The sequence below is a fragment of the Thunnus thynnus genome, chromosome 20 (genome assembly GCF_963924715.1).
Source record: "Thunnus thynnus chromosome 20, fThuThy2.1, whole genome shotgun sequence".
Lineage (NCBI taxonomy): Eukaryota > Metazoa > Chordata > Actinopteri > Scombriformes > Scombridae > Thunnus > Thunnus thynnus.
In genome coordinates, this window is record NC_089536.1 from 24,104,066 (window position 1) to 24,129,479 (window position 25,414).

Sequence of the window (25,414 nt, forward strand, 5' to 3'; positions counted from 1 at the left end):
TGATTTAATGTATTTAAATGAATATAATATCAGAGCGCGAAGGCTGTCAAGGGAGAAGCTTTCGGGGCAATATTTCTGTCAAAATCCTCCACGGTTTCATGGAGGGCAGGCTCTCTCATTTAATACACTCCGTTGTATAATTAATGCTTTAAGCCACTCAGCTATAGGGACTTCATTTTTCATAATTCCATCGAGGAGTTTACAAAGGGAGCTCTGAGTTCTTACTATACTGTTACTGTACTATGTAGAGAGGACATACTGTAGGTGTAATAAAGTTTATATTCACCTCTTTAAAGCTGCACTCATCCAGATTTTTGTATAGCAATGGTGCAAATTACTATATGTAATATAAAAGCAGTTGCTTATATTACTGAAACACAACTCACAGACAAGGTAGGTTAAAAGCAAAGACTGTTGTGTCAAATAAGCAGGCAGGGATTGACGACAGGTAGACAGTCGGGACAGGCAAGGTTCAAACAAGCATGTACTGCTAAGCTAGCAGCTTTGTGATGCTGCACTCAGGCAGTATGAGCTAAAGGATAAATTCAGCATTTTAACATGCTCACAATGACAATGCTAACATACTGATGATTAGCAAGTATAATGTTTGACATGTTCACCATCTTAGTTTAGTGTGTTAGCATGCTAAAGTTTGCTAACTGGCACAAACTACAGCTGAAGCTGTCTGCCCAATAGTACCAAATGTTAGCATAGTAACACACTAAACTAAGATGATGGACATGGTAAACATTATACCTGCTGAACATCAGTATGTTAGCATAGTTAGTATGCTAACAATTGAGCATTTACCTCAAGGCTCAAAGTTTTCTGCCATCAGTGAGGGGGTTTCAGACTGATAAGCACTTTGCTCTAACTAAGAGCATTTTCAAACCTATAGTTTGTTTGCTGTGGTCCAAGTCAGCAGATGAGCTGGTAAACTTGTTCTGTTCTGCCTTTTGTTTGGTTTCTTTTCACAAATAAACCAGTTCATGCCCAAGTATGGAGAAGGAAATGTACTTTGTTGCTAGTCTGGGTATGACCTTGATTCATTCTCTGGCTAGCTGCTACTATAGCAACCATTAATGTCATTCAACCTCATTCCAGCATACAAAGCGCACCTGGCTATGGGAGCTGTTAAGCTCAAACTTGCAGAGTATGCCGTGTAGTTGGGTCAGATGGAGCTTGGATCAGTTTCCCACCACAAACGAACCGCTCCAGAATTTGTTTGTGACCGATCCAAGACCACTTTCTCCAAAGGGTCTCTCAGTGCAGTTGTTTTGGTTTTGGTTCTGCACCAAAGTATGAATGCTGTGTTCAGATCTGCCCAAATGAACTCTACCAACCAGAGTCCCATTCAACCGGACTAAATAATGCAGGTTTGAAAGTGCCCTAAGTATGTTATTATTGACCTTATTTTGACATTTAGCCATTATAATGAGCTGAGTAGTTCCAGGCGTGAGCCTTCTGCACTTTGAGATTAAGCATAATTACCATCCCAAAGCTCAAGCCCTGATGACCCCACAGACCTCACCTTCCAGACTCTTGATCACACACAGTAGTGCCTTCAAGCAGCAGGGAGTTTAGCTGCACCATAACACTTTAAATTCAGAGTTTGAAGAGGCCATTCTGCCTTTTTTGTTGAAGTCTTTGTTTTTTTTTTAAAGGGGTCTGCACAGCATGACCAGACGTCAAATAACTACAGAAAGGAAACAGTGCCATCTTTCTGGCTGCTACCCATCGAGAGAATATAAAGAAAACCAATAAGAGGCTCCTGGAGCTTGTTTGAAGTTTTTCTGCCTAACTTATTCAGCTCCTGGCTCTAACACTTTAGGACAGCTGGGAAGAGGTGAGCAGCCTCGCAGCTCTGCCTCAGCTGTAATTCTCCCACGGTACCTCTGTGTTTTTGCACCTTTAGAGGTAAGAAAGTATCTGGTATGACAGTACAAACGCCTCCTCTAATTTCCAAGCAAGGGGCCTAAATGGTTGTCACTCAGTGTTTTCTAGTTTGACGTTTCTGATGTTTGCCCTAGGCTGAAATAATTGGGGGACTTTTTGTGATTCACTTTGTTGTTGTTTTTTTTTAAAGTTTCGGAACCTGGAGATGTAGCTAAAGGCAACTGTCTCATTATGATCAACTCTAATGAGCTAGAAAGCTGAGCTCAGAGGCTCTGTGCGAGCGTGCAACACTCCCTGCTAAGGTGTTTTTAAATGTGACAAAAGAATTGGATCCAGACAGCGCTCGAGGTTGCATCATTATGAGACTATTGTTGCTGCTGATTACTGACAAAATTCTCAGGTTAGGGGTTTTTTGTTGAATAGTAAGTGTTGCGTGGAGGCTGAGCAGATGAACCCAAGTGCAGAATCTCAGAGGCAAGGAGACAGGAACATGGTTGGATAAGGTATTTATTGCATAGTGGAGGGAAATGGGATGCAGGCCTTGGGAAGCTCGGACTGGTCGCTGGGAAACGGGCTCGAGCATCCAGCTGGCAACCTGGGTCTGAGGCTTGGGCTGGAAGCTGGGAACCAGGAGCTGAGGCAGGCTGGGTCCAGGGAGCAGAACCAAGGCGATGGATGACTTGGACACTGGAGATGAGCAAGGCAGGGGCACTCAGAAGGAGCTCTGCCCCGAGGACAGAAGGGGCAGAGCAAGGACCCTCAGGTGGACGGCCTGGGGGCTGGAAACCATTACTGGAAGACAGGGCAGATGGGCAGGACCACTCAGGAGTGACCAGAGGGTAGGACAGATAGGTGGGACAGCTCCGGAGGTCTACCAGATGACAAGACAGATGGGCGGAGCCCAAGTTCCAGAGGTCGACTAACAGGCAGGGCTGGTTGACGACATGGGCGGGGCCACTCTGGAGGTCAATAGAGATGTTTAGAGTAGAGACCTTGAGAGCCAAGTTATCAGCTAAGCCACTTAGAAAGGTGGCCAAGAGGCTGGAGGTTGGTGAAGAAAGCTGGAGGTTTGGCAGGACGTCGACAGGCACGGCCAACTACTGAGGGTCTGGCGGGTCATCAGCAGGTGTGGCTGATGGCTGGAGGTCTGCCAGGGCGTTGACAGGTACGGCCGAAGGCTGGTGGTCTGGCAGGCTGTTGCGGCTGACTGCTGAGGGTCAGGCAAGGCGTCGGCAGGGGTGGCTGACGTGGGCAGAAACGAACGGAGCGGAATCTGTGGAAGCTGGGGTCCAGGGCAGGGAAGCTGATGAGACAAGGGACAGGAGTCAGAGACCAGGGAGCAGACAGGACTGCAGGGAACAAGGAAAACAGTGTGAAAACAGGATACAGGCAACACCCAAAACCCTCAGGATAAATGCAGGCAAAAATGTCTTGAAGTGTTGACTGATTGGTGCAGAGGCTACGATCTGGCAGGACTGAGTATAAGTAGAGGTCTTGATTATGGAGCGGGTTTCAGCTGGTGGGGCTCTGCTCTGACTCCAGCACATGACATGGAAGTAGGAAAAGTAGGAGTTAATGCCTTCAGATTTCATTTCTGCCCCCCCCTTCCCTCTCCCCCTCCTTTTTTCTGGCATTTTTTCCACTTGTTTACTTTCTTACAGTGCTCTGTCTTTCTCCTTCACACTGTCTCCATAAATCTCTACTTCCTCCAAGCATTGGGTGATCATCACACCCAGTGGATGTTAAATTAGACGTACTATAAGTGAAGTACAGTAGCCAAATTCCACTAATAGGGCAAGACAAACAGTTTGGCATCCGACCGGGAGTGTTGTCAAAGAGCTGTTTACCAATGTTCGTTCTCTGCCATGACCAGCGGGCATATCCGAGGGCCTGTCTTCTCCACGTCAGCCTAAATGAGCTCCTCGAAGCTCAAGAGGTGAGGGAGGAGATGGTGGGGGGGAGGATGGACGGACAGAAAGAGGAGGACAGAGACAAGAAAGAGAATGAAAGAATATGAGACTCGCGGTGCAGAGAGACTCTGAAGCCGAAAATGTACAGACTGCACAATGTGTAGCGCACAGTATGATGTTCTGTGGATAGTCAGCTGGGTGCATTTGTTAGCGAGGGAAGCATTGTTTGGGGCTCAGAGCAGCTGTCAGGCTATGAGGGAAGCGTGCCCGCCACAGACAGACAGACAGACAGACAGACAGATACATGCCGACACCCAGAACTCTCTAATCCCTTTCCTCTGAGTTGAACAAAGCAATGAAAGATCAGCGACAGAAAGGATGAGATAGTCTGCCAAAGTCGGCTGGATAGAAGAAAAAAAAAAAAAAGTTCTTTCTCCTCAGTTTGTTAGCACTTTGCCGTTTGTTCGACTGGTACGACGAACAGCTAAGCCACGAGTATGACTGTTATGGAGTTGCCATATGGTGTTTTGTTTTTCTCAGGCAAACTTTTATACAATAAACGCGGAGTGTCGTGATTGACACCATTAAGCAATGAAACGGAGTAGAAAAAGACAGATCTATTAAAAGTCAAAGGATTAGATCATTCACACATACTTGAGGAAAACATCTTAAACGTTGTCGATCTAGAGTAGTGCTGATAATTCTGGCTCAGTTCGAATCTCCGGTACACACATCCATGCAAATAGCCACGCACGCAGGCACACCTCCCATCTGCACCATTACACAGTGGATTTAGCAGCCAATTGTCACATTCAGTGGGCTCAGATATGAAGGCAGATCAGATTCAGCTGGCTTTACCCCCGGAGATGATTCTGTTGATTAGAATAAGTTCTGGGGCTGGAAACACACAACATCTGCTTGCCTCTGCCTCCTGGGTGACAGTGCGCAGAGGGGAACAAACAGTGCCTGGGTGCCTCTTCGTCCCTCTTCTCATCCTATACGGCACCTGTTATGCGAGGCACCTAGATTGTGCCGAGTTCTGCCTCGCTGCGTCATGATTGGCCCTGTGGGAAAGCCCTGGCGTCACACACAGGCTTCCTCTAGAGACACATTAATCATCAATCATCCACTAACCAATCTGCTCATTGTTGAGATTTTCTGTTTCAATTTCAGCTTTTTTGAATAGAGGATGTATTCATGCATGAACCATAGATACACAAATACTCATCTGTATTTATCAAGGTATGACAATGTTAGTAATCAACTTTTTCATCTAGACTTGTACAGGCATCATGGTCCCCAGAGGATGAATCCAACTGTTTTTGGTGTTCCCCTGACTTTTCCTCTAGTGCCACCGTGACATTTTTTACCTTTTATTTTACGGGGGGAAGTTACTCTCTTTTACAAGAATGCCCTGATCACTCACACCACACTATTGTACACCTTCACACCTCACACCCAGTGCAACCACAGTCTGATCTACTGGCCACTGAGCAGCTTCACTAGAGCTTTATCCAGATTTATCCTGCTGGCCCAAGGAGTTAACCTGCAATCCCTTCAGTCATAAGCCAGCTTATTTTTTTTCATTCAGGCCACTACTCCCCCAACATTTGTGGTTTTAAAATGAAATATCTCAACAATCTTTGGATGGATTGGACATTTATCCAATACTTTGGTTTATGGCCAAATACCCATAAAACTAATGACATTCCCATCAGCCTCAGCTGTACCTTGTGGTTACTGCTAATTACTAAATGTTAGCATGCTAACACACTAAACTAAGATTGTTTACATCATTAATATTATATTTGCTTAACATCAGCATGTTAGAACTGTCATTATGAACCTGTTAGCAGGGTTAATGTAAGGTTTATGCTAATCTGTACTGACATAAGCATGTAGCTCAGCGCTAGCATGACTAGACTTTTTTGAAAATAACATTGGAAGCGTGACAGTCGCATGCGGGCTCTTTCGTTGATTTTTTTCCCAATTCTTCTAACACCTGCCCACAGAACTTCTCTCCACATACAGCAATACTTCTGAGACAGTGAGATGAAAGGAAAGCGCTGTTATTATTTCCAGAATTTCTCCGACACACCTACTAACAGCTTGCCCACTCGATATCCATTGATTTACCCACAGTGACTGTGCTGTATTTTCTTGGTTGTTGTGGTGTAAATGGGGCCAAATCATCCTCTGGAATGAAACTCCAAGCATCCCTCTCTCTCCCCCTCTCTGCACAGGGCATTCTCTTCTGTACCGATGAGTGTCTGAAAGCCCCACCGGACCTGCTGAAAATCTACCTGCACGAGTCCAGCCGCGTCTACAGAGACAAGCTGGTGGAGAAACAGGACTTCCAGGTCTTTGATAAGCTGCAGACGGACACAGTGAAAAAGTTCTATGAGGTGAGAGTTTTACAAAGTTCAGCGGAGGAAAACAAGAATGGGAGGATGAGAGGGGGGAGGGTGGGGGCAATCATTAGGCTGCCTGTCTGGACCTGGACATCAGTGGCCAACACAGCGAGGAGAAAGAGGAGAAGAGAAAAAGGAATGTTTCAGGGGAAGGGGGGGGCAGGAGAGAGTTGGAGAGAATATTAATCAGTGTGGTATGGGGGTCTGACTGTCAGGGTCTGCGCTGTCAGCCCAGCAAATTGGAAAACATTTTAATGGCTTTCTGTCCACTGCTCCCCTCACTACCCTCTCTGACTCTATCGCTTGCACACTAGTCATGCCACAATGAAGAACCTGACAAGTATATGTGTACACACACCCACAGAGAAAGAAGGAGAAGCAGAGAGAACAATCTTAGCCACTCCAGAATATATTATTCAGAGCTGGCACCTTCTGTAAACCTATGACAATTTGCCCCTGTGCCACAGAGCAATATTCAGCATGTTTTCCTGCTATTTTTACATGCAAACACGAAAGTCTTTAGAGACTTTCGTGCTGCACGGAAGTGCACTTGATACTAGGAAAATGAAGACTGTACCGTAATATAGATGTGAATTCGTAACACTTCATCACACCTACTGAAGCTTTTTGCCAATGAAAGTTAGCAGAGGAAACAAGCGTCCCTAAGAGACACAAAATCTCTCCAGTGAAATATTTGGGGGCCCAACAGTTGCCAGGGTGAAAATGAACTAGGTCACCCTCTGAGCAGCTGTGATATTCAGCTGTGTCCCTGTCCAGACTGTTTAAGCTTAACAGTAATGTTATGCTGACAGGGGTAGTGTGTTGGTTTGTATGTTTACCACTGCATTGTGTGTGTGTGTGTGTGTGCGTGCGTGCCTCCTTCCCCGAGGACATGGAGGAGACTCTGGAGCAGACCAGGGAGATGAACCTGTACTGCCACTTCGCCTGTGGACTGGGGGAGGCCAGGTACATGGCTGCGGAGTCCTGGAACAACCTCAATAAAACCCTGCTGGAGGTGCTGGACAGTTACAATGAGGTCAATGCCACCCTAAACCTGGTTCTGTTTGAGGACGCCATGGCTCACATGTGAGTGGAAGTTTAAAAAAAAAAACCAGGGACAACACACACACAGAGTAAAGAAAGTGTAAAGAAGGTGTTTTTGTCAGTTTCTTGATTTTCTGTCAAGGAATTCAACTGGCTTCCTGGGTATTTCAGGATTAACAGTTCTGTTTTACAGACTGTCAAAAGCAGAGACAGGAAAATCTGTAAAAAGTCATGCAGCATATATCATGACAGCTAACGAGAATGCAGAGTAGAGGTTAGGTTGTTTCAATCTAAAAATGTGTTTCAGTATTGTTGAAATAAAAAACATAAATCACATTAAAGGCAACAAATACCATGAAAATAACAAATTGTCTGTATATCTATTGTTGTCCAAAAACTATTAACCCCCTAATAGTAATTTTCCCCCTTTTAATTCCCATGAAGGTCAGAAAAATAAATGCTGTAATCTCTAAGAGAAATTCCAAATAAATTTCAACAATGTTTGGCTATAAAGGCTAAAGTAAAACAAACACCAATCAGTGAGTCACACCATTGCTCAGAGTGACATGTTCGACATAGACACTGTATTTGAGTCAGTGTGTGTTTATGTGGGATTCACAGCCCTGCTGATGTAAATACTCACATTTGGTCTTCAGTCACTATATATAGCAGCATATTAAAGCTGCTCTAATCAATATTTTGATATTAAAATGGATCAAATGACTACATACAGTACAATGTGAAAGAGGTCGTTTGTAGCAACAAACCCACAGAGACTTATCACCAACTCTGCAGTTTTGGTTTTACAACCCACAACTTTACTGTTGTGGTTCAGTCCCATAGCTGTCATCAACCTCGTTTGTAGCAGCAGCAGGCAGCTGTTTTCAGTGTAAAAGTGTTAATAAACCCACTGTTCACTACCTGGCCAGCACCAAACAGCAGACAAACAAAATTAGATAGATAAATATAGTCTTTACTGTCCTGCAGGAAATCTGTTTTCAAATTAGCAACTAGCTGGTGAACACAGTGGAGAATTTAGCAGCTTAAGAGCCAGATGTTTTATCTCAGGGGTTGGTGGAGACCAAAACAGAGCTAAAAGTAGAGTGAATTTTGGACTTGCATAGATCAGGTGGACACAAAGAATGCTCATATTGTTCTGTGTCTGCTGGACTTGAATGTAGGCAACTGTTTGCTAACATATTTGCCAATATAAATTTTATAAAGTGATAATATCTCGGTGTTGTTTTTACAGCTTGTTGTGCTGTCCCCAAATAGCTAAACAAATGAATACAGCTTTAAAGATAATGTGCTGTTTTGAACAAGAAGGGGCTAGTTACATAAGTAAGGTAAGACAATGTGTGAAGGCAGATAGTGTGCAGGTAAAATCCCTGTATTGTGCATGAATATGTGCTCGCTTATTTGATATCCTAGATAAAACCTAGCTACAGCAGATGCTAGTTTATTGCCTTTTCTTTATGAATCTGCAATTCATGTAATCAAAAAATGCCCCCTTATCTTAAAAAGGTCAGTCCTTTGATTTATCTAATGCTAGTCACCTCCTGTCACTCAACATAGTGTTAGCATGAAGCAGAAAGATCTGCTAGGAAAATACAGAAGCAATTAAGCTCTCATTTAATGAATAAGATGATTAATAAAACTAGGGAATGCTACATTTACTGTTTGCAAACTATAAAGAGGTTAGAATACCATAAAATGTTTTCATGCAAAACAATTGTTCATATAGAAGATGCAGTTTAAGTTGAAGCACTTGAGGGAGTTAAAGTGTCAGTTGAAGCTGAAGGGTGAGCAAGTGCTTGAAGTGAAAGCAGTTGAAGTGTAAACACTGAGAGCATGTAAAATTTCAGTTTAGGTCCTGTAGGAAATTGAGTTGTCAGTTTGTAAGCACTGAAAGCAGCTGAGTCAGTCAGTTGTGTAAACAATAAAAGCAACTGATATTTCAGTTGAAACACTAAAGAAAGCTGAGATGTGCACACAGGAAATAGTCAGTCAGTATATAAGAAGCAGCAACAAAAAAAGAAAATGTGATCAATATTAAATGGAGAGACGAGAAGATTTCAGTACAGTTTTGTGTTGAATGAAACAGAGCGATGTAGGTGGCGGCGATGGGTAGAGAGAGAGAGAGGAAGAAACAAACTACCTGTTTGTCTTTTGCGGTTTGCCTTATGAGTCAGAGATTGTCTTTATCCGGCTTGCCTCCCCTCCCTTACCTTGTATCTCACCCCTCCACTGATTCCTCCCTCACACCCCTCCTCCTCCTCCGACTGTCTGCACCTCCACATATAGCTGCCGTATAAACCGAATCCTGGAGTCTCCACGGGGTAATGCACTGCTGGTCGGAGTGGGCGGTAGCGGCAAGCAGAGTCTGACCCGGCTGGCTGCCTTCATCTCCAATCTGGAGGTTTTCCAGATCACCTTGAGAAAAGGATACGGTATCGCTGACCTCAAGGTTTGAGGAGGATTATACAGCACACACATAACATGTTGTAAAAAAAAAAAAATCCTTCTGAACAAGTCAATTAGTCTCATATTAAGTCTTAAAAAGTTTTTACATGCATACAGTCCTGCCAGCCAGGTGAGCTTTAAATTTATATTTAAAAATAGACGTGTATCTGAGTGAAATACAGACATAATCCCTACAATATGTAAACACAGTGCTGGTAATCCACACAGTATCCTCGCAGGTGTCAGGCATGTATCACTGCAATATAACAAATCTTTAGCTCTCTCACAGCCCAATCTCATTATGTGTGTCACTCTCCCACTTCATCTCTTTCTCTCTCTCTCTCTCTCTCTCTCCCCGTGTCGTCCAGAGTGACCTGGCATCCCTCTACATCAAAGCTGGCGTGAAGAATATTGGCACCGTGCTACTAATGACTGACGCCCAAGTGGCAGACGAGAAGTTCCTTGTTCTGGTCAACGATCTGTTGGCATCCGGTAACAGCAGGCTTCGCTAATTACTGCGTGTCATGTGTTTTTTTTATTTTTTATTTTTTGAGAGAAATGCTTTTGCTTTGCCACAGCAACAAATCACTGCGGTGCCGTTCCCGCAGCATTACTCATCAACTACAGCACATCAGTGTGAAGGATGGCAAGCAAGATTCACCTCTAGATTTCTACTCTACATGTGAAGGGTGCATTATGAAATATGAATATAAAATTACAGCAAAGAATTCCCCCTGTACTTATGTTAATATTCATTTAGCTTGTAGTATGCAATAAATGAATGTACTACATCATGTTGTACAGTACTGGAAAGGATACAAAAGTGTCAGTACAACATTCAGTGCTGCTTTACAACTAATGCTAATTTCAAATTTAAAGACTTTTGAAGCAAGACTAGGCAAAGAAGGAGTAACTCATCTTCCTCTTACAAAAGTTGAAACTATAAGCAATAAAATGCATCCTTTGTTAAATCAATACAATCAGTGGTTTTGCTGCTACAGCCTTACTTGATCTGATATGACAATAGCTTATAGTAGCTAATGTTAGCTAATGCTAGCAAACTTTAGGTAATTATTGCTAAATAACTGGTATTACTGAGTTTGCTGGTTCTATGACTTTTACACTTTACATTTTAACATGTCACAGATGAACATTTCAATCGTTTTTGACACAAAAAACCAAGAAGCTAAAACACCAAACTGGGAGACTGAAGCAACCTGCAAGACAGGTGACGGCTAAAGGCGTCAGTAGGCTAGTTTTCGGTAGCCTTGCTAGCTAATCTACCTGTAATATCCACCTCATTCCCAGCGCTATGATACCTTTTCATGAGTTTGATCATGTGATCATACCTCTGCTGTCCTCTACTGAGGGATGCGAGGACGACATTAATAATTTCTTTGTTTTCTTGCACTGGCAAAGAAGCTGTTGCAAACAATGTTTAACAAATTATAGAAGCTCCTTAGGTATCACCTGTATTTAATGGTATTCACACTGATGTATTATAATTAAAAAGTCCAGATTTATTTTTAAGGGGTTAGGGCCAAAAATTAAAAATGGACATCTCCTCTGCCTAGAGGGTTACAATTAAGTTTAGAGTTCCTTATAATTTGAGATCTTGGTTCATTATCATCACATTTATGTGTTTTTTTCTCTGGTAAAAGAAACCCAGTCAGTCTTTTTATGGCTTCATCCATGCCTGAGGTGTTGATAAAATAATGTAAAAAATAAAAGACATTGTTTTCTTTCCCAAAAACAAAATGTCTTGCTGGTTGACACAGAACAGTTTCAATCAGCAGAACAATAAGATGATAAAATCAGTGAAAATGGGGATTCTGGATTGTGTCTGTTGGGCACCATCAGTACATTTTTTGACATTACTAACACTCAGAATGTCACATCAACATGGTTCTTATATCCCTGGAACCCTGACAGTCTCCTCTACCCATCCATGCATGGATATTGTGCTGTACTAAAAACCTCTGGACATATAGAAATTTTTTTTTTGTTCCATAAAAAGTCACCTCAAGCATGTATATTACTTCTCACATGCAAAATGATGGCATTTTCCCTATAGCAGATATATAACATGTCCTGTGGGACACATTTAGTGGCTATGCCATAAGTCTATAATGAAGGAAATTAAAAATGAGCTAAAGCATCCTGGGGTTCAAAGGGTCAACACACCATCAGTTGGTTGTATTAGTCAGATCTTAACAATATAGCAAAGTTCTCACAGAAATAAAAAATCACCTTCAGTCCCGGTGGTCTTCCCAGCGGTAATGTGGATCGTTTTATTCATTCAAGGAGAGATTCCTGACCTGTTCCCAGACGACGAGGTGGAGAACATCATTGGCAGCGTGAGGCCAGAGGTGCGCGGCTCGGGATTGATGGATACAAGGGAAAACTGCTGGAAGTTCTTCATCGACCGGGTTCGGAGACAGCTCAAGGTGAAGCAGTCAGATAGTCAGACAGGTACAGGACAAAGAGCCGCGTGTTCTTTGTTACTGTGAATTTCACAACTAATGATCCAGAAAAAGTTGTTCTCAGTGGCTCTCCTCAGGGAGAAAGTTTGTCATTAATCTCTCTCGTAGAGCCGCGTGTGTATTTGATCTCCACCTACTCTTAATATAGCAACAGCATGCTGCCTCACACCCTAATTTACGATTCCAAAATAAAAAAAAAATAAAAAAAAAACATACTTGGATAAACATCTGGTTTTATGATGAAGCCTCTCCCCAGACAATTTTCTTTCATGACATTTTCAAATGAACTTGAATGTTTTCAGAGGCGGTGGACGTCATTATAAATCACCGGTGTGAGCAGAAAAGCCACCGTTTAGCTGCAGATAATTTCACCAACGTGTAACCGTTTTGTTCCCCCCGGGGAGAGAGGGATTCCAGGGGGTTGCTTATCCTGTCATTATTAAAGCGTGTACCCACACCCCCACCGCCGCCACCCACCCACCCACATCCTCCACCCCCGCCTCGCTCCCAGCTCAAGCCTCCCCGGGTTGGAGAGTGAATAAATGAGGAAGGCAGAGATGTGGGCACAGGCTTGTGAAGAGTGGATTTCTAAATGTTTGGTCTCTCAAAATTGTCTGTCTGGATGGAAGGAAGGAAGGGGGCACCTCCTTTTAAAAATGTTGTTAATCTTATTCAGAGTGTTTGCACGGAAACATGCTGAGAGTGTGTCTCTGCATGTAGCTCTGCACGCTGAGCATCACTTTGCAAACCAGACTAAAAATGCAAATCATCACTACAATCATTCCTCGGAGCAGAATATGATTTGGACCTGTGGTTCCAGCGGGGCACCAGTGTCAGAACCCTCACAAGGTGTCGTGAGATGAGACTAAAGGGTTGAAAGATGATTACCTAGGAAGGAAATAATAATAATATTAAAAATATGAAATTCTGCCACATTTTTTCTTGTCTAATATTGTATAGTGTTATATCTTCAGGACTCTAAACATTGTTCTAATGAAACATGGAATGAGTGTGTTGAAGTTTAATCCAGTAGAAAGGTGCATAGTACCAGAAACCAGTCTTCCCCAGTTCAGAGTTTGGATGAGGAACTTTAAATGGTAGTTTGGAAATTATTTTCTAATAAATTAATCTTTTTATCTATAAAATGTCAAAAAGTATTGAAAAATGCCCGTCACAATTACACAGAGCCTGAGAGGATATCAGATAGTTTTTGTTTTGATATTCTATATACTATCAGAGGAGACACATGTCATCCTTACTTTAAAAAGATGACTTTTTAAAAATCAAAATAGTTGCAAATTCATTTTTGTGGATCAAGTAAATTGATTAATCAACTTATCAGTTCAGCTTTATGTCAGATGTCCAGTGGAAGTGTTTCAGAATCAGAGTGCTCCTCAGCAGACACATTTACTGTTTAGAGTTGTTGTTGCTGATATTTCTGTGTCATACAAGTATTTTAAATAACATGTATGATCCATGTGCTAACAGATATCTCATGGCTGTACTTTTCTTGTTTCAGTTATTGTTGTTTCTGTATTAGCAGAAGGAAAAACCACAGCATTTCTTATCCTGCTTCACCGACTTTGAAAAAGAAATTATATAAGCAAACAAGAAAAAAAACAAAAACGTTTTGCTGTATTTGCATGAAATCAAAGAGTATAACACATGAATTGCATTGTTAAATATTAATTTCATGCCAATTGTGAGTAAATATTGGCATTTCTATACGTACACGAGCGAGGGAGTGGATTGTATGCTTCAGAGACTGCTCTGGCAAAAATAGACCTGGTGTGTAAAGATAGCAGAGGGCATAATCTCTGGCAATATTCCATACAATATATCCTCTATTTTACTTTCACTCTCCTAAAACAATACTTGTGTACACAGTAGCTTGACCCATTGTAGCCAGAAAAACCGGATACATCTGTAACATGATGCTGCCACATCTGGTGGTAAAAATGCACATTCACACATAAATTTACACTTGATGATATTTAAAATTACCATATTTGATACATGTAGTATTCCAAGATAAGAGTACTGTCTTATTATAATTAATATAATATGATTAAGATGCCATGTGTAACGTACTGTGTGTGGGTCACCAGGGGCCCGCAGCTCATTTTTGCCCCATGGCCCCTTAACAGGTTAATCCAGCCATGCATGTAGCCTGTGATGGGGGGATTATAAGTAGACTTTGTATAAAGGGGTCATAAGTGGAGGAAAAAAAGGCTTTGAACTACTGTTTGTACAAGATAAGTATGTTGAATGATATAAATATAGCTTTCCTCCTGATTAAAGCAGCGAGGTGAAGCTTCAGCGCGTCAAACAAATGTCACAGAAAATGTGAAATAAATACGCATCTCTTTCTTTCCCCAGTTAATTTATTATCAGTAGTGTCTTTGGGTTTGCCTTCTGCATGTTTGTTTCTTTAGTCTGATGGTATGGAGCATCTGGCTGAGTTTCTCAACAAGCCAGCTGTTATTCTCTAACAGTGAAAATCAGTCTGACATAGCCCAGAGCTCACCACAGTCTTTTAATTCACATGCTTGCTGGAGGCTTTATTTGCTTAATGATGTAGCTGCAAATAATTGATTCACAGTTTCCCATTCCCCCTCTTGACCGTGAAGAAGTGTTAATCAGAGCAGGAGTTCCCTGCCTTTCTCTTCTGACTCTCTGTGTGTGTGTGTGTGTGTGTGTGTGTGTGTGTGTGTGTGTGACTCCAGTTGTACTCACAGAGAAAAGAAAATGACTATGATCCAGCTCGATGCCGCATCAGACTTCACACTCAATTCTGTTTGACCTTGGTGTGTGTGTGTCTGTCTGTGTGTGTGTGTGTGTGGTTTTGAATGCATGGCAGGTGGCTCTGTGCTTCTCTCCAGTCGGTAGTAAACTGAGGGTTCGCAGCAGGAAGTTCCCCGCAGTGGTCAACTGCACGGCGATCGACTGGTTCCACGAGTGGCCACAGGAGGCGCTGGAGTCGGTCAGCTTCAGGTTCCTGCAGGAGGTGGAGAATATTGAAGTGAGAACAGCTCATCGTTTAATATACACACAGGGATGAAGCCACCCACAAAAATGATGTTCACACTCTGAAAATATAATTTCAAATGTCAGGCACCGTGACACAACCAATGTAATATTAATTTCAAGAGCAGACCGGAGCATCCCGAAAATTAAATTCAGAGTCTGAGCCTCAGGAAATATTGCATCCCCACCAAATCTGCACAGTCATCTTTTAATGTGAAGTAACCAGTTGTGTGACTTTTAATTCCCGCAGCCCCAAGTGAAGGAGTCGGTCAGTAAATTCATGGCGTACGTCCATATGAGTGTCAATCAGACGTCTAAGGAGTACCTGGCCAATGAGCGGCGCTACAACTACACCACGCCCAAGTCTTTCCTGGAGCAGATCAAACTGTATCACAGTCTGCTGGGTCAGAAGAGTAAAGACCTCACCACCAAGATGGAGCGGCTGGAGAACGGCCTGCAGAAGCTCAACACCACCTCCACTCAGGTACTGACCTTTAATGCTTGTCGCAGTGTATTATATCCCCTTATTATAGTTTCACTCTCCAAAATAACAGTATCATACACAGTATCTTGACCGATCGTAGCCATAATGGGCTAAAGCTCTACAAATGAATTGTTCTTTCTGCAACTAATTCATTTTCTTACTAATTTTCAGCATTTGTGATACGTAATCCCATGGTAGCATGGAAGCAGTTGGAGAGCTAATCTTAAATGTTCCCTCTTTAATGTGAAAACAGTCTTTAAGAAGTTGAGAATGTTTCAATCTGGCATAAACAATTAAGTCAACATGGACAAGAAAGTCCACCTGTTGATAGAGATCACATGATATGATTGAAAGCTCCAGAATTGCTATTAAATGGACCTTGTGGTGTCATTTGTGTATATTTTGTCAACAGTTAGAGAACCGTTGTAATGCTAGTTTGACTGGCATATTTCCATGAGTGTGAAGGAAGCTCCAAATGGATTACGTTACCTTAAAGCTAACCCAAAAACTGCTTTTAATTTAAAATCTCTTTGAATAAACATCAAAATATTATACTTATAGAATTCAAGTGACTTCATGTGGGGATGGACTTCAAGACAAGGAAGCTGGTTGAAATAATTGGGCAGTACAATGAAAGTTTGCTTGTGCTAAATGCATGTAAGCACTTGTCTTGAAAGACAAAGACCATTCATTGATCCCAAACACATTGTTAGTCCAATAGAGATATTTTATTTTGAAATGCTGCATATTTTGAAACAGTTGTAACCTTTTTTGATTTGTAAACAAGTTTAATTTAGTAATTCCTTTTGCTTATGTTTAAAGGCACAGTGTGTGTAATTTAGTGGTATGTTGTGGAATGACTTGGCAGAAATGGAATATAATATTCATAAGTAGGTTTTAATTAGTGTATTATCACCTGAAAATAAGAATCGTGTTTTCGTTACCTTAGAATGAGCCTTTTGTATCTACATAGGGAGCGGGTCATCTTCCACGGAGCCCATGTTGCACCGCCATGTTTCTACAATAGCCCAGAATGGACAAACCAAACACTGGCTCTAGAGAGAGCCTTTTGTGTTTTTCTCCTACACGCTTGGAAGGGGAGGGGGAGGCGAGGGGTATTCTGTTGGCTGCAGCCTCACCATTAGATGCCATTAAATCTTAGACACTGGTCCTTTAAAGGAAAATGTAGGTACTCATGAATGTGGACTTCCTGACTAAGGGTCATGCTAACTTTGCATCCGCCACCTTGAGATTTGGGTAACACAGACTCGGGCGAAACAACATATTGGGGCAAGCAGGACAAACCTTCTAAACCTTTTCTAACAAATTTCAGTTTCACAGAAACTAAAGTTCTGCAGAAATTTGTCCAGTGGATTAGCTATTTTTACTAACCGCATACCAATCTACTTGTAGGGGAACTTGCTGGCTAACTAAACTAGCTGGTTAGCTGTGGGTCGCTGTCGATTTAGCATGTGTACTCTCTAGAAAAATATTCGCCAGGATTCACATTTCCTGGATCTCTACAACAGAATTAGCATGACCCATAGTTGACCCATAGCATACCATGTGAATAAGAGCCAACAGTCAAACTTTCCTTTAATTCAGCCACACAGTTTTTCCATCTGTGTTTGTTGAGACCATGAGTACTGCTGGTTTCCTACTATACCAGGTAATGAGTGCCATTCACCTGACAGCACAGGTGTAAATTGTTTGACATTATGTGGCTAGAATGAAAAGCAAGGCCAAGGACTAAAATCAGAGAGTCACTGCAGTGGCAAAGTTTCCACTGTACGTGTTAGCTGTTAATCTAATGGTTGATATCTTGTTTTGGGAAGAAAATTCTAGATAATATTTTGCCCCCTCGTGTTTATTAATGAGGTGAACCGAAAATTACTTTTTGATATAATGTACACCACCACCCACTACGCCCTCAGTAATAAACATAAAGTGGTTGGTGAGTGTACATCTCCATGTATTGATGTATTTGTTTTTCAGAAATAAACTGTCAGATTACATCAGTGAATTTTCCTACTGTCCAAAAGGCCTCTAACAGCTACTAGTCTAGCTGCTCCAGAGTCATGGTTAAAATCAAAGGCTTGATCAAGTTTAAGCTGTACAGGCACCTCTGCTCTGCACCTCTGGAATGATCCTCCACTTAGTATTCACACTGCTGGCACTGTCTCTTTTTTTAAAATCCTGCTGCAAAACACATTTTTATTGTCTCTATTTCCTGACTGACTAAGACATCTTATTGTTTGCACAATACAGCACTGTCATGTTACCACCAGAGTATATGTTACTATTTTAAAATTCCCTTTGATGTCTTTTTCTCTATCTGTGGGCTTTGTGTGATTATTTTTGACTGTTTAAACTTTTTTTCTACAGATCTCTTTTACACTGTTGTTCTTATGTTTTTATTGCAATTACTTTCTCTCCCAATTAAAAAATGATTAACATTGTTAATAGTAGTGGTAGAAATAATGATACTTGTAATAGTAGTGGTGGTGGTGGCGGTCATAGTGGTAATTGTCGTGGTAGTAGCAACAGTTGTAGCAGTAGTTGTAGTATTAGGTAAAATACCGGTAGTGCAAATGCTAGTAGTTACTAGTAGTAGCAGTAGCTGTAATAATAATAGTCACAGTCATAGTAGTAACAGTAGTGGTAAATGCAGTTGTGGTACTAATAGTACCAAACGTAACAGTAGTGCTTATAACAGTTGTAGCAGTAGTTGTTGTAGTAATATTAGCTGTATAAATAGTAGCAGTGGTAGTATTAGTAATGATAATAGCAGTAGTAATGGTAGTAGAAGTGGTAGCAGTGGTAGTAATAGTAATGATAATAGTAGAAGTGTAGTAATGATAGTAGAGGTGGTAGCGGTGGCAGTAATAGTAATGATAGTAGTAGTAGTAATGGTAGTAGTAGTAGTTTGTGGTAGAAGAAGTAGTTGTCATAGTTGTAGTAGGCTGTTATACTTGCCGCTATGTCCACACCTTTTCCATACACACATATACACACACACTAATTATCTCTGTAAAAACACAAAGAGCAGAAAAATACCTGCATGACTCTTCCTGCCTTTTCTTTATTTTGCCATTTGAAATATTTATTTATATCATTTGATGTTTCCATCTTTAATATCTACACCTGGATCCATTTGTTCAAATGTTTACCATCTCAACACCTTTGCAGAGGAGATCTACAGTATATGAATAATGCAACAGAAGGTCTGTGTGTGAAGCAGCCCTAATTATAGTGGGTCTAGTATGCTATGCAAGTAAATGTTAAAGCACACACACACACACAATTTGGCTCTTACATACCGTGCATCTGCACTGCTTTGCATAAACATGCCCACACATGCCCACCCGCACAAAATCACACATATGCATAAATACACCTTATGCAGAAATGACGTCAGTGTGTGGAAAGCCACAGAGCGTTCTATGTTTTTGTTTCCTGCGGTCTGTTTGCCGTAGGAACGAGCCGACGCGCACATATAGAAGCTGTATGGTAATCGAGGAACCTTCTAATTAGAGAGCACATCCTTTACAGCAGCGAGCCACCATTAATGCACCCTGCGTTTGTTAGTGCATCCACACTCATGTTATTTAACATTCAGTGCAAGAGGATCTGTGGCTCACCAGGGGCTGCTGTGGTCATGATAAACAAGGACCAGGAGGGTTAAAGCAACAATGTGTGTGTATGTGTGTGTGTGTGTGTGTGGTGGGGGGGGGGCTGTAGGAGATGCTGTATGAGTCATCTGCTCCCCTGAGGACACATTAGTTGCATGTTTTTTTTTCCTCTTCAAATTTGTGGAGGTTGTGTCCACCTTTGGCTGGTCTAGCCTTGAGTAGTGGTGTGTGTGTGTGTGTGTGTGTGTGTGTGTGTGTGTGTGTGTGTGTGTGTATTGTGGATTCATTGTGCTCAACCACTCATAAACATTCGTCGAGTCACGCACACAAGCTTGCGCCGACATAATAGCAGGAATAGTAGTTGTATGAATATTAATAGTACAAGTAGCAGTAATAGTAATACTTACTTAGTAGTGCAAGTAGTAATAGAAGTAGTAATATTAGTAGCAGTTATAGTAATAGTGGTAGCACTAGTAATACTGCAGGTAGGAGGAGTAGTTACAGTGGTGGGACTAGTAATATGTCTAGTAATAGAAGTTGTAGTAGTAGTAATAATACTAGAAGCAGAAATAGTAAAAGTTGCAGGAGTAGTAATAGATGTAGCAGTTTTATGGAAAACCATTTGAGCATTTATTCCATATCCTTGATATCAGATGTCGGTTTCCTCGTACAAGTTGAACAAAACTCTTACTAGTCACTCGTTTTCAGCAACTAGTGGTACTTTTGTCCAACTAGTTCCAACAGAAGTCTTACAAGTGATGCTGAGCACCACAATAGTAGCACCAAAGTCCCAACTAGTCAGCTTTCTGATGCACGAGTGGCCCAATACTGAACTAGTAACACTGACAGTCTGACTAACATGTCACACAGCTTTCCATAGAGTCGTAATAGTAATACCAATAGTACGAGTAGAGTGGTACAAGTAGTAGGAATAATAATAGTAGTAGTTGCAGTTGAAGTAGTAATAGTAATCTTAGTATAATAGTAATAGTAGCAGTTGTAGTGATAGTATTATTCGTCCTAGTAATAATAGTAGTATAGGATAGTTATAGGACTAGTATTAGTAATACTAGTAGTAGCAGTTGTATCAGTAGCACTAGTACAAGTAAAACTCGTGGAAGTAAAAGCAGTAAGAGTAATTGACAGGGGCGGTGTTAGATGTAAGTGTTTGAGCCTAATCTTTAACAAAGATCTGATGAGTCCTGACAGCTCTTTGCATTCAGAAGAAAAAATCCCAGGTTTCCCTTAGAAGGATCATAACTGGAAACATTAGACTTTTTTTTCCCCTCCCTATACGCACACAGCCAGATGTCTCTTTGTTGCATGAATGAAGCTATACTTATCACCACGGCAATGCCAGCCAAACACTGAAATCCAAAACTCCGTTGAATCGAAACGGAACGGTTTTGAGTCCATAAGCCATCACGCATGTGGATGAATGGGTATAGTCGCCCGCTTCGGTATCTTATCTTGCCTTAAGAAACAATAGTTGTAATCTACATTTACAGTAACAGGGAGTGAGAGTGGGCTGTAGCCATGTTTTTTTTTTTTAAAGCCAGCCAGGAACAGAGAGAGAGAGGCTTGGATTTCTATCTGCAAGATGATAAACACAACACAGAAGCCGCTCAGATGTATTGAATATCACCCATGTCTCCCACCAATTAGTTTGTCCCTCTTCACCCTCCCCACCGCTGTCTTCCCCCCCCTGACTATTCATCATGTTGATGGCTCACTTGGTGCTCGTCTAATGTTCAACCGAATCTTTTGCACGGAATCATCACAACCTGAAAGGGTTGTCTTCCCTCCGGCCTGATTTCCTGTTTGTTAATTAGCTGAAAGACAAGCATGAAAAACCGTCTGTTTTTATTTCCCCAGTGCAACATTTTGATGGAGTTGGACGGTAATGCAGAGCCCTATTTGTCGGTGGAGTTATGAGGACTTTGTAACAGCTTTAATTTCTCTTTACGACCGTCCTTGGTCTGTGCATTTGTGTATATGTGTGTGTGTGTGTGTGTGTGTGTGTGTGTGTGCTGATAGCGGCTCTTGATCTTAAAGCTTTTATTTCTTTTCCAGATATGCACGCCATTCATCCTTTCCTTCCCCTTTATCTGCTCGGACAAGAATCCGATTTTTTTTTGTAGTAATGGATTAAAGGTCACATGCATGGTCCACGGCACAATCCTGCAGGGCACAAAATGTTATCCGCAAAGGGTTAGACCCCTTTTGTGAAGCTTATTTGTTGGAATTTCCTGAGCCACAGAAATCTTCTTTATTGCTTTGAAGAACCGAGGAGATGTTTAGGTTTCAATTAAACTGCCATCTTGCTCGATCAGCGATTGTATTACTAATAAGATCCAACGATGATACAAACAAGAAAAACAAATGATCAGTCCTTCAAAACCACCCGAGAGATTCAATTAGATGATAGCGATAGATTCATTAGTGCCCATGATATACACACTGATTGCTACTTATACCATTTAATGAGACAAAAATAGATTATTGTCGGCAGCCTGCCCCTGCGCTCTATTGATCACTCCCCTCGTTTTATAGCATGTGTTCTGTTCTTCCTCCCAACCTGTGAAGACCAGAAAGGCTTCGTCATTCGTGTGAATTCCCGTTAATGGAATAGTTCAACATTTTGGGAAAAGTGCTTATTTGTTTTGTGTCCGAGAGTGTGTCTGAACTCAGGATGTGTTTAGCGTAGCTTAGCATAAAGATCAACTAACTTGGCTTGACTTTGCCTGACAGGAAGTGTACCTATTAGTTTGATTTTCAGGCACTTCTGAATTATGAATTTGTTTTAACCTAGTATGCTGAGTTGGAGCTAATTTTACTTTATATGTCAGCTGGTTTAATGTATTATATAGCATATTAATCTTTGAAGTAGCTACTAACTACAGCTGTCAAATAAATGTAGAGGGAAAAGTCCAACGTTTCCATAGTTTCCACATCTGCTGTTTGTTTACAAGAAACCTCCACAGGGTACCTTTAAGTTTCAGTTAACAGGTAGAAGTATGAAGAAGCATACAGTATGTACATGAATGGAGAGAGGCTCTTTCATTCCGGTCTGGTGAATAAGATCCACAGTTTATTCATCCAGATCTCCAGTCTTGCCTACAGTGTCAGCCAATCACATCCTCCTGACCTCCCGGCCTCCTCGTCTCATCCTCTGATAGGTGGATGACCTCAAGGCCAAGCTGGCTGCTCAAGAAGTGGAACTCAAGCAGAAGAACGAGGACGCTGACAAGCTGATCCAGGCGAGAACATTTGCTCCTTTTTAGACTCACCGCAGAAAATATCACTGTTAAATGTTGATATTGTTTCACTTACAGTACCTCGGCTGGTGTGTGTAGCTGGTAGCTCTGGTTATATTTATCCAGGTTTTCAGATATCTGTCTCTGAGATTTCTCCAGTGACCCTAATACAATGAAGGTGAGGCGGCATTTTGCTTGTGGTGCTCAAAGAAATGAAAACTGACATTTAAAAAAATTCAGCAGCAGCTTGTCTTTCCAGACACAACGTCCCTGTTACTTTGGATAATCCACAAATGGATTTCTGGCGTCGGGTGTACGAACAGCTCTGCTCACAGCGAGTAAAAGCGTGAGGAAAAAAGAAAGAAAGAAGCTAGACTTAAAAACCTTAAATCTTTTTCATCTTCTGTTATCTTATGTCGCAAATCGATCTCAAATAGGTCGGAGGGGTAAACATTAGCATGCTGTACGACGTTCTTACACGTTGAACTTTTCTTGCTGTCACTCTGGGTTTGCCAGCATTCGAAGCTACGTAGCACAGATTTCTAGCTCCATATTCAGCCAGTTGAATGTCCACTTTTTTTCCATCTATTAGGAAACACACAGTTTCATCTGAACACTGAAATAGTTGTTTATTTTCAGAGTGTACCCACGCGGAAAGCCATGCTGTGAAAACTAAGCCACTGACTCAGCTTGCAACATTAACCCAGCAATAAATCCTGTGTGCCGTCCCCCAGGTGGTTGGGATAGAAACTGAGAAGGTGTCCAAGGAAAAGGCCGTGGCTGATGAGGAAGAGCAAAAGGTCGCTGCCATCGCCGTGGTGGTCAGCGGCAAACAGAGAGACTGTGAGGAGGACTTAGCCAAGGCTGAACCAGCTCTCCTCGCTGCGCAGGATGCCCTTAACACTCTAAATAAGGTCAGTTACTCTCTTATCCCTCGCTGTGTCTTATTGATTTGCTCCATCATACTTTTCTCTCTCGGTTTTCTTCTTCTTCTTTTTTTTTTAAGAGGGTTTGTTGTCTTTTTTTCTTTGTTTGATATAGTTTTTCCCAGCTTCAGTGGAATAAGTCATGTCCACACAGGCCTTGAACTGTATAAAAGATTATTGAATCACAGGAATTAGCCGGGTCTTTGCTAAAATAATGTCTTCTCTATGTTCTGTGGGCATTTAGCTTCATCCTCGCATCCCATGTAGGTTTATGAGCAGCCTGGGGGATTTTCAAAAACACCCTCTGTGTTTAAAAGGTGCTCTCTGTTCAAACAAGCAGAACAGACAGTTCAATCACTGCTTAGAGCTTTCTAAAGATGCCCTAATTAGAATTCTCTGTTGTCTTCTCAAAGTCAGCATAGGTTCGTCTTCTTTTATTCTAATCCTTTTTTCTCTTTTTTCTCTTCCCCCCCCCAGCAGACCACAGAGATGTGCAGTCGTTCAAACTCAATTAAATCACGGCTCTTTCATTTTCCATCCATTATTCACTCTACCTTCTCTACTTCAGAACAACTTGACAGAGCTGAAGTCATTCGGCTCTCCGGTGGCAGCGGTCACCAACGTCACTGCGGCTGTCATGGTCCTGATGGCGCCCGGCGGCAAAGTCCCAAAGGATCGTAGCTGGAAGGCTGCGAAGGTGATGATGGCCAAAGTGGACGCCTTCCTGGACTCTCTGATAAATTTCAACAAGGAGAACATCCCAGAAGCTTGTCTCAAAGCTATTCAGCCTTACCTGCAGGCGAGTAACTGTCTGTCGCTCGGCAAGTTCAACTAATAAGTCTTAAATTTAGCAGTGGTGTGACTACAATGACAGCGGCACATTATTGCTGTCGAGCATCCAAATGACAGCCAGTGAAAATCATACGGTTAATTAAGCGTTACAAATTTAACAGCCGCCCTGATTATCAAGTTTAATGAAGTGGATACTAGGTATGTCAGAGCAGCAGATAAAGCCAAAATTCACTCTAAATTTACTATGTACACCACACACTTTCACTTGCTAGAGGCTATTAATGTGACATCATTTTACTTTTAAAAGGCCTTTAATATTTAATAGTAGTAATGTGTTGTAATTATTGAGGTTGTAGTGGGTGGTGGTGGTGTACTGGAGTGCATTACATTGAATGGTGTTCCTAATATTTTGTCCACTCCATTAACATACATGAGGAGGGCAAAATATTAGGAACACTTTTCAATATAATGCACCCCAGTACACCACCACCACCACCTACTACGACCTCAGTAATAAACATAAAGTAGAATTATCACCTTTCTGACAATGTCAACAAAAACTGTGACATAAATGTAGAATTTATGTTTATGACCAACTGAGACTGTAAGTTTTTAAGAGGAAATTACACAAAGTTAATTTATTTACTAATTAATGCAGGAGAAGGGCTGTCAATGAATATTCTGAATTGGATTATATAATCAAATTGTTAAAAAAAACCCAGATATTTGTGAAAAAAGCAGCACTACTGTGGCCGTCTGCCTCATGAGACAGCCACAGTGCCGCTGCATTGAAAGCACTGCATGATTGACAGGAGTCACATAACGTCACTTTCATCGATCGGAAATGAAATGTAGGTCAAGCTGAGATGAGTGAATAATTCATCAGCCGTGTAGTAATGACGGCAGAGAGTTCACAACCCAACTCAGCCGCAGAAAGAATGATTTGTACTCCCAGCAACCTAAGGGTGTTTTCACACCTGTTTGCTTGGGTCTGAATCGGTTGATGAGTTGTGTGTTTGGTGCCGTTTGGTTTTTGCATGGCAAAATTTGAAGCAAACCAAAATCTGTCAACAAAAGCCATGTGGGAGC

At 41.7% G+C, this 25,414-nt stretch overlaps 1 protein-coding gene across 8 annotated transcripts in view; it reads left to right on the forward strand.

The window, feature by feature from the left end:
• Positions 1-25,414, forward strand: part of dnah9 (dynein, axonemal, heavy chain 9) — a 178,652-nt gene that overhangs the window by 70,371 nt on the left and 82,867 nt on the right. For all 8 annotated transcript variants that reach the window (XR_010924965.1, XM_067576794.1, XM_067576793.1 and 5 more), the window contains 10 exons: positions 6,050-6,211; positions 7,107-7,303; positions 9,566-9,728; positions 10,093-10,216; positions 12,029-12,171; positions 15,068-15,229; positions 15,485-15,718; positions 22,530-22,610; positions 23,342-23,521; positions 24,102-24,332. Coding sequence is in view for 7 of the 8 variants with exons in the window: in XM_067576794.1 (XP_067432895.1) it covers positions 6,050-6,211; positions 7,107-7,303; positions 9,566-9,728; positions 10,093-10,216; positions 12,029-12,171; positions 15,068-15,229; positions 15,485-15,718; positions 22,530-22,610; positions 23,342-23,521; positions 24,102-24,332 (1,677 nt within the window). In the remaining variant the exon portion in view is untranslated. The remainder of the gene's footprint in view (positions 1-6,049; positions 6,212-7,106; positions 7,304-9,565; positions 9,729-10,092; positions 10,217-12,028; positions 12,172-15,067; positions 15,230-15,484; positions 15,719-22,529; positions 22,611-23,341; positions 23,522-24,101; positions 24,333-25,414) is intronic.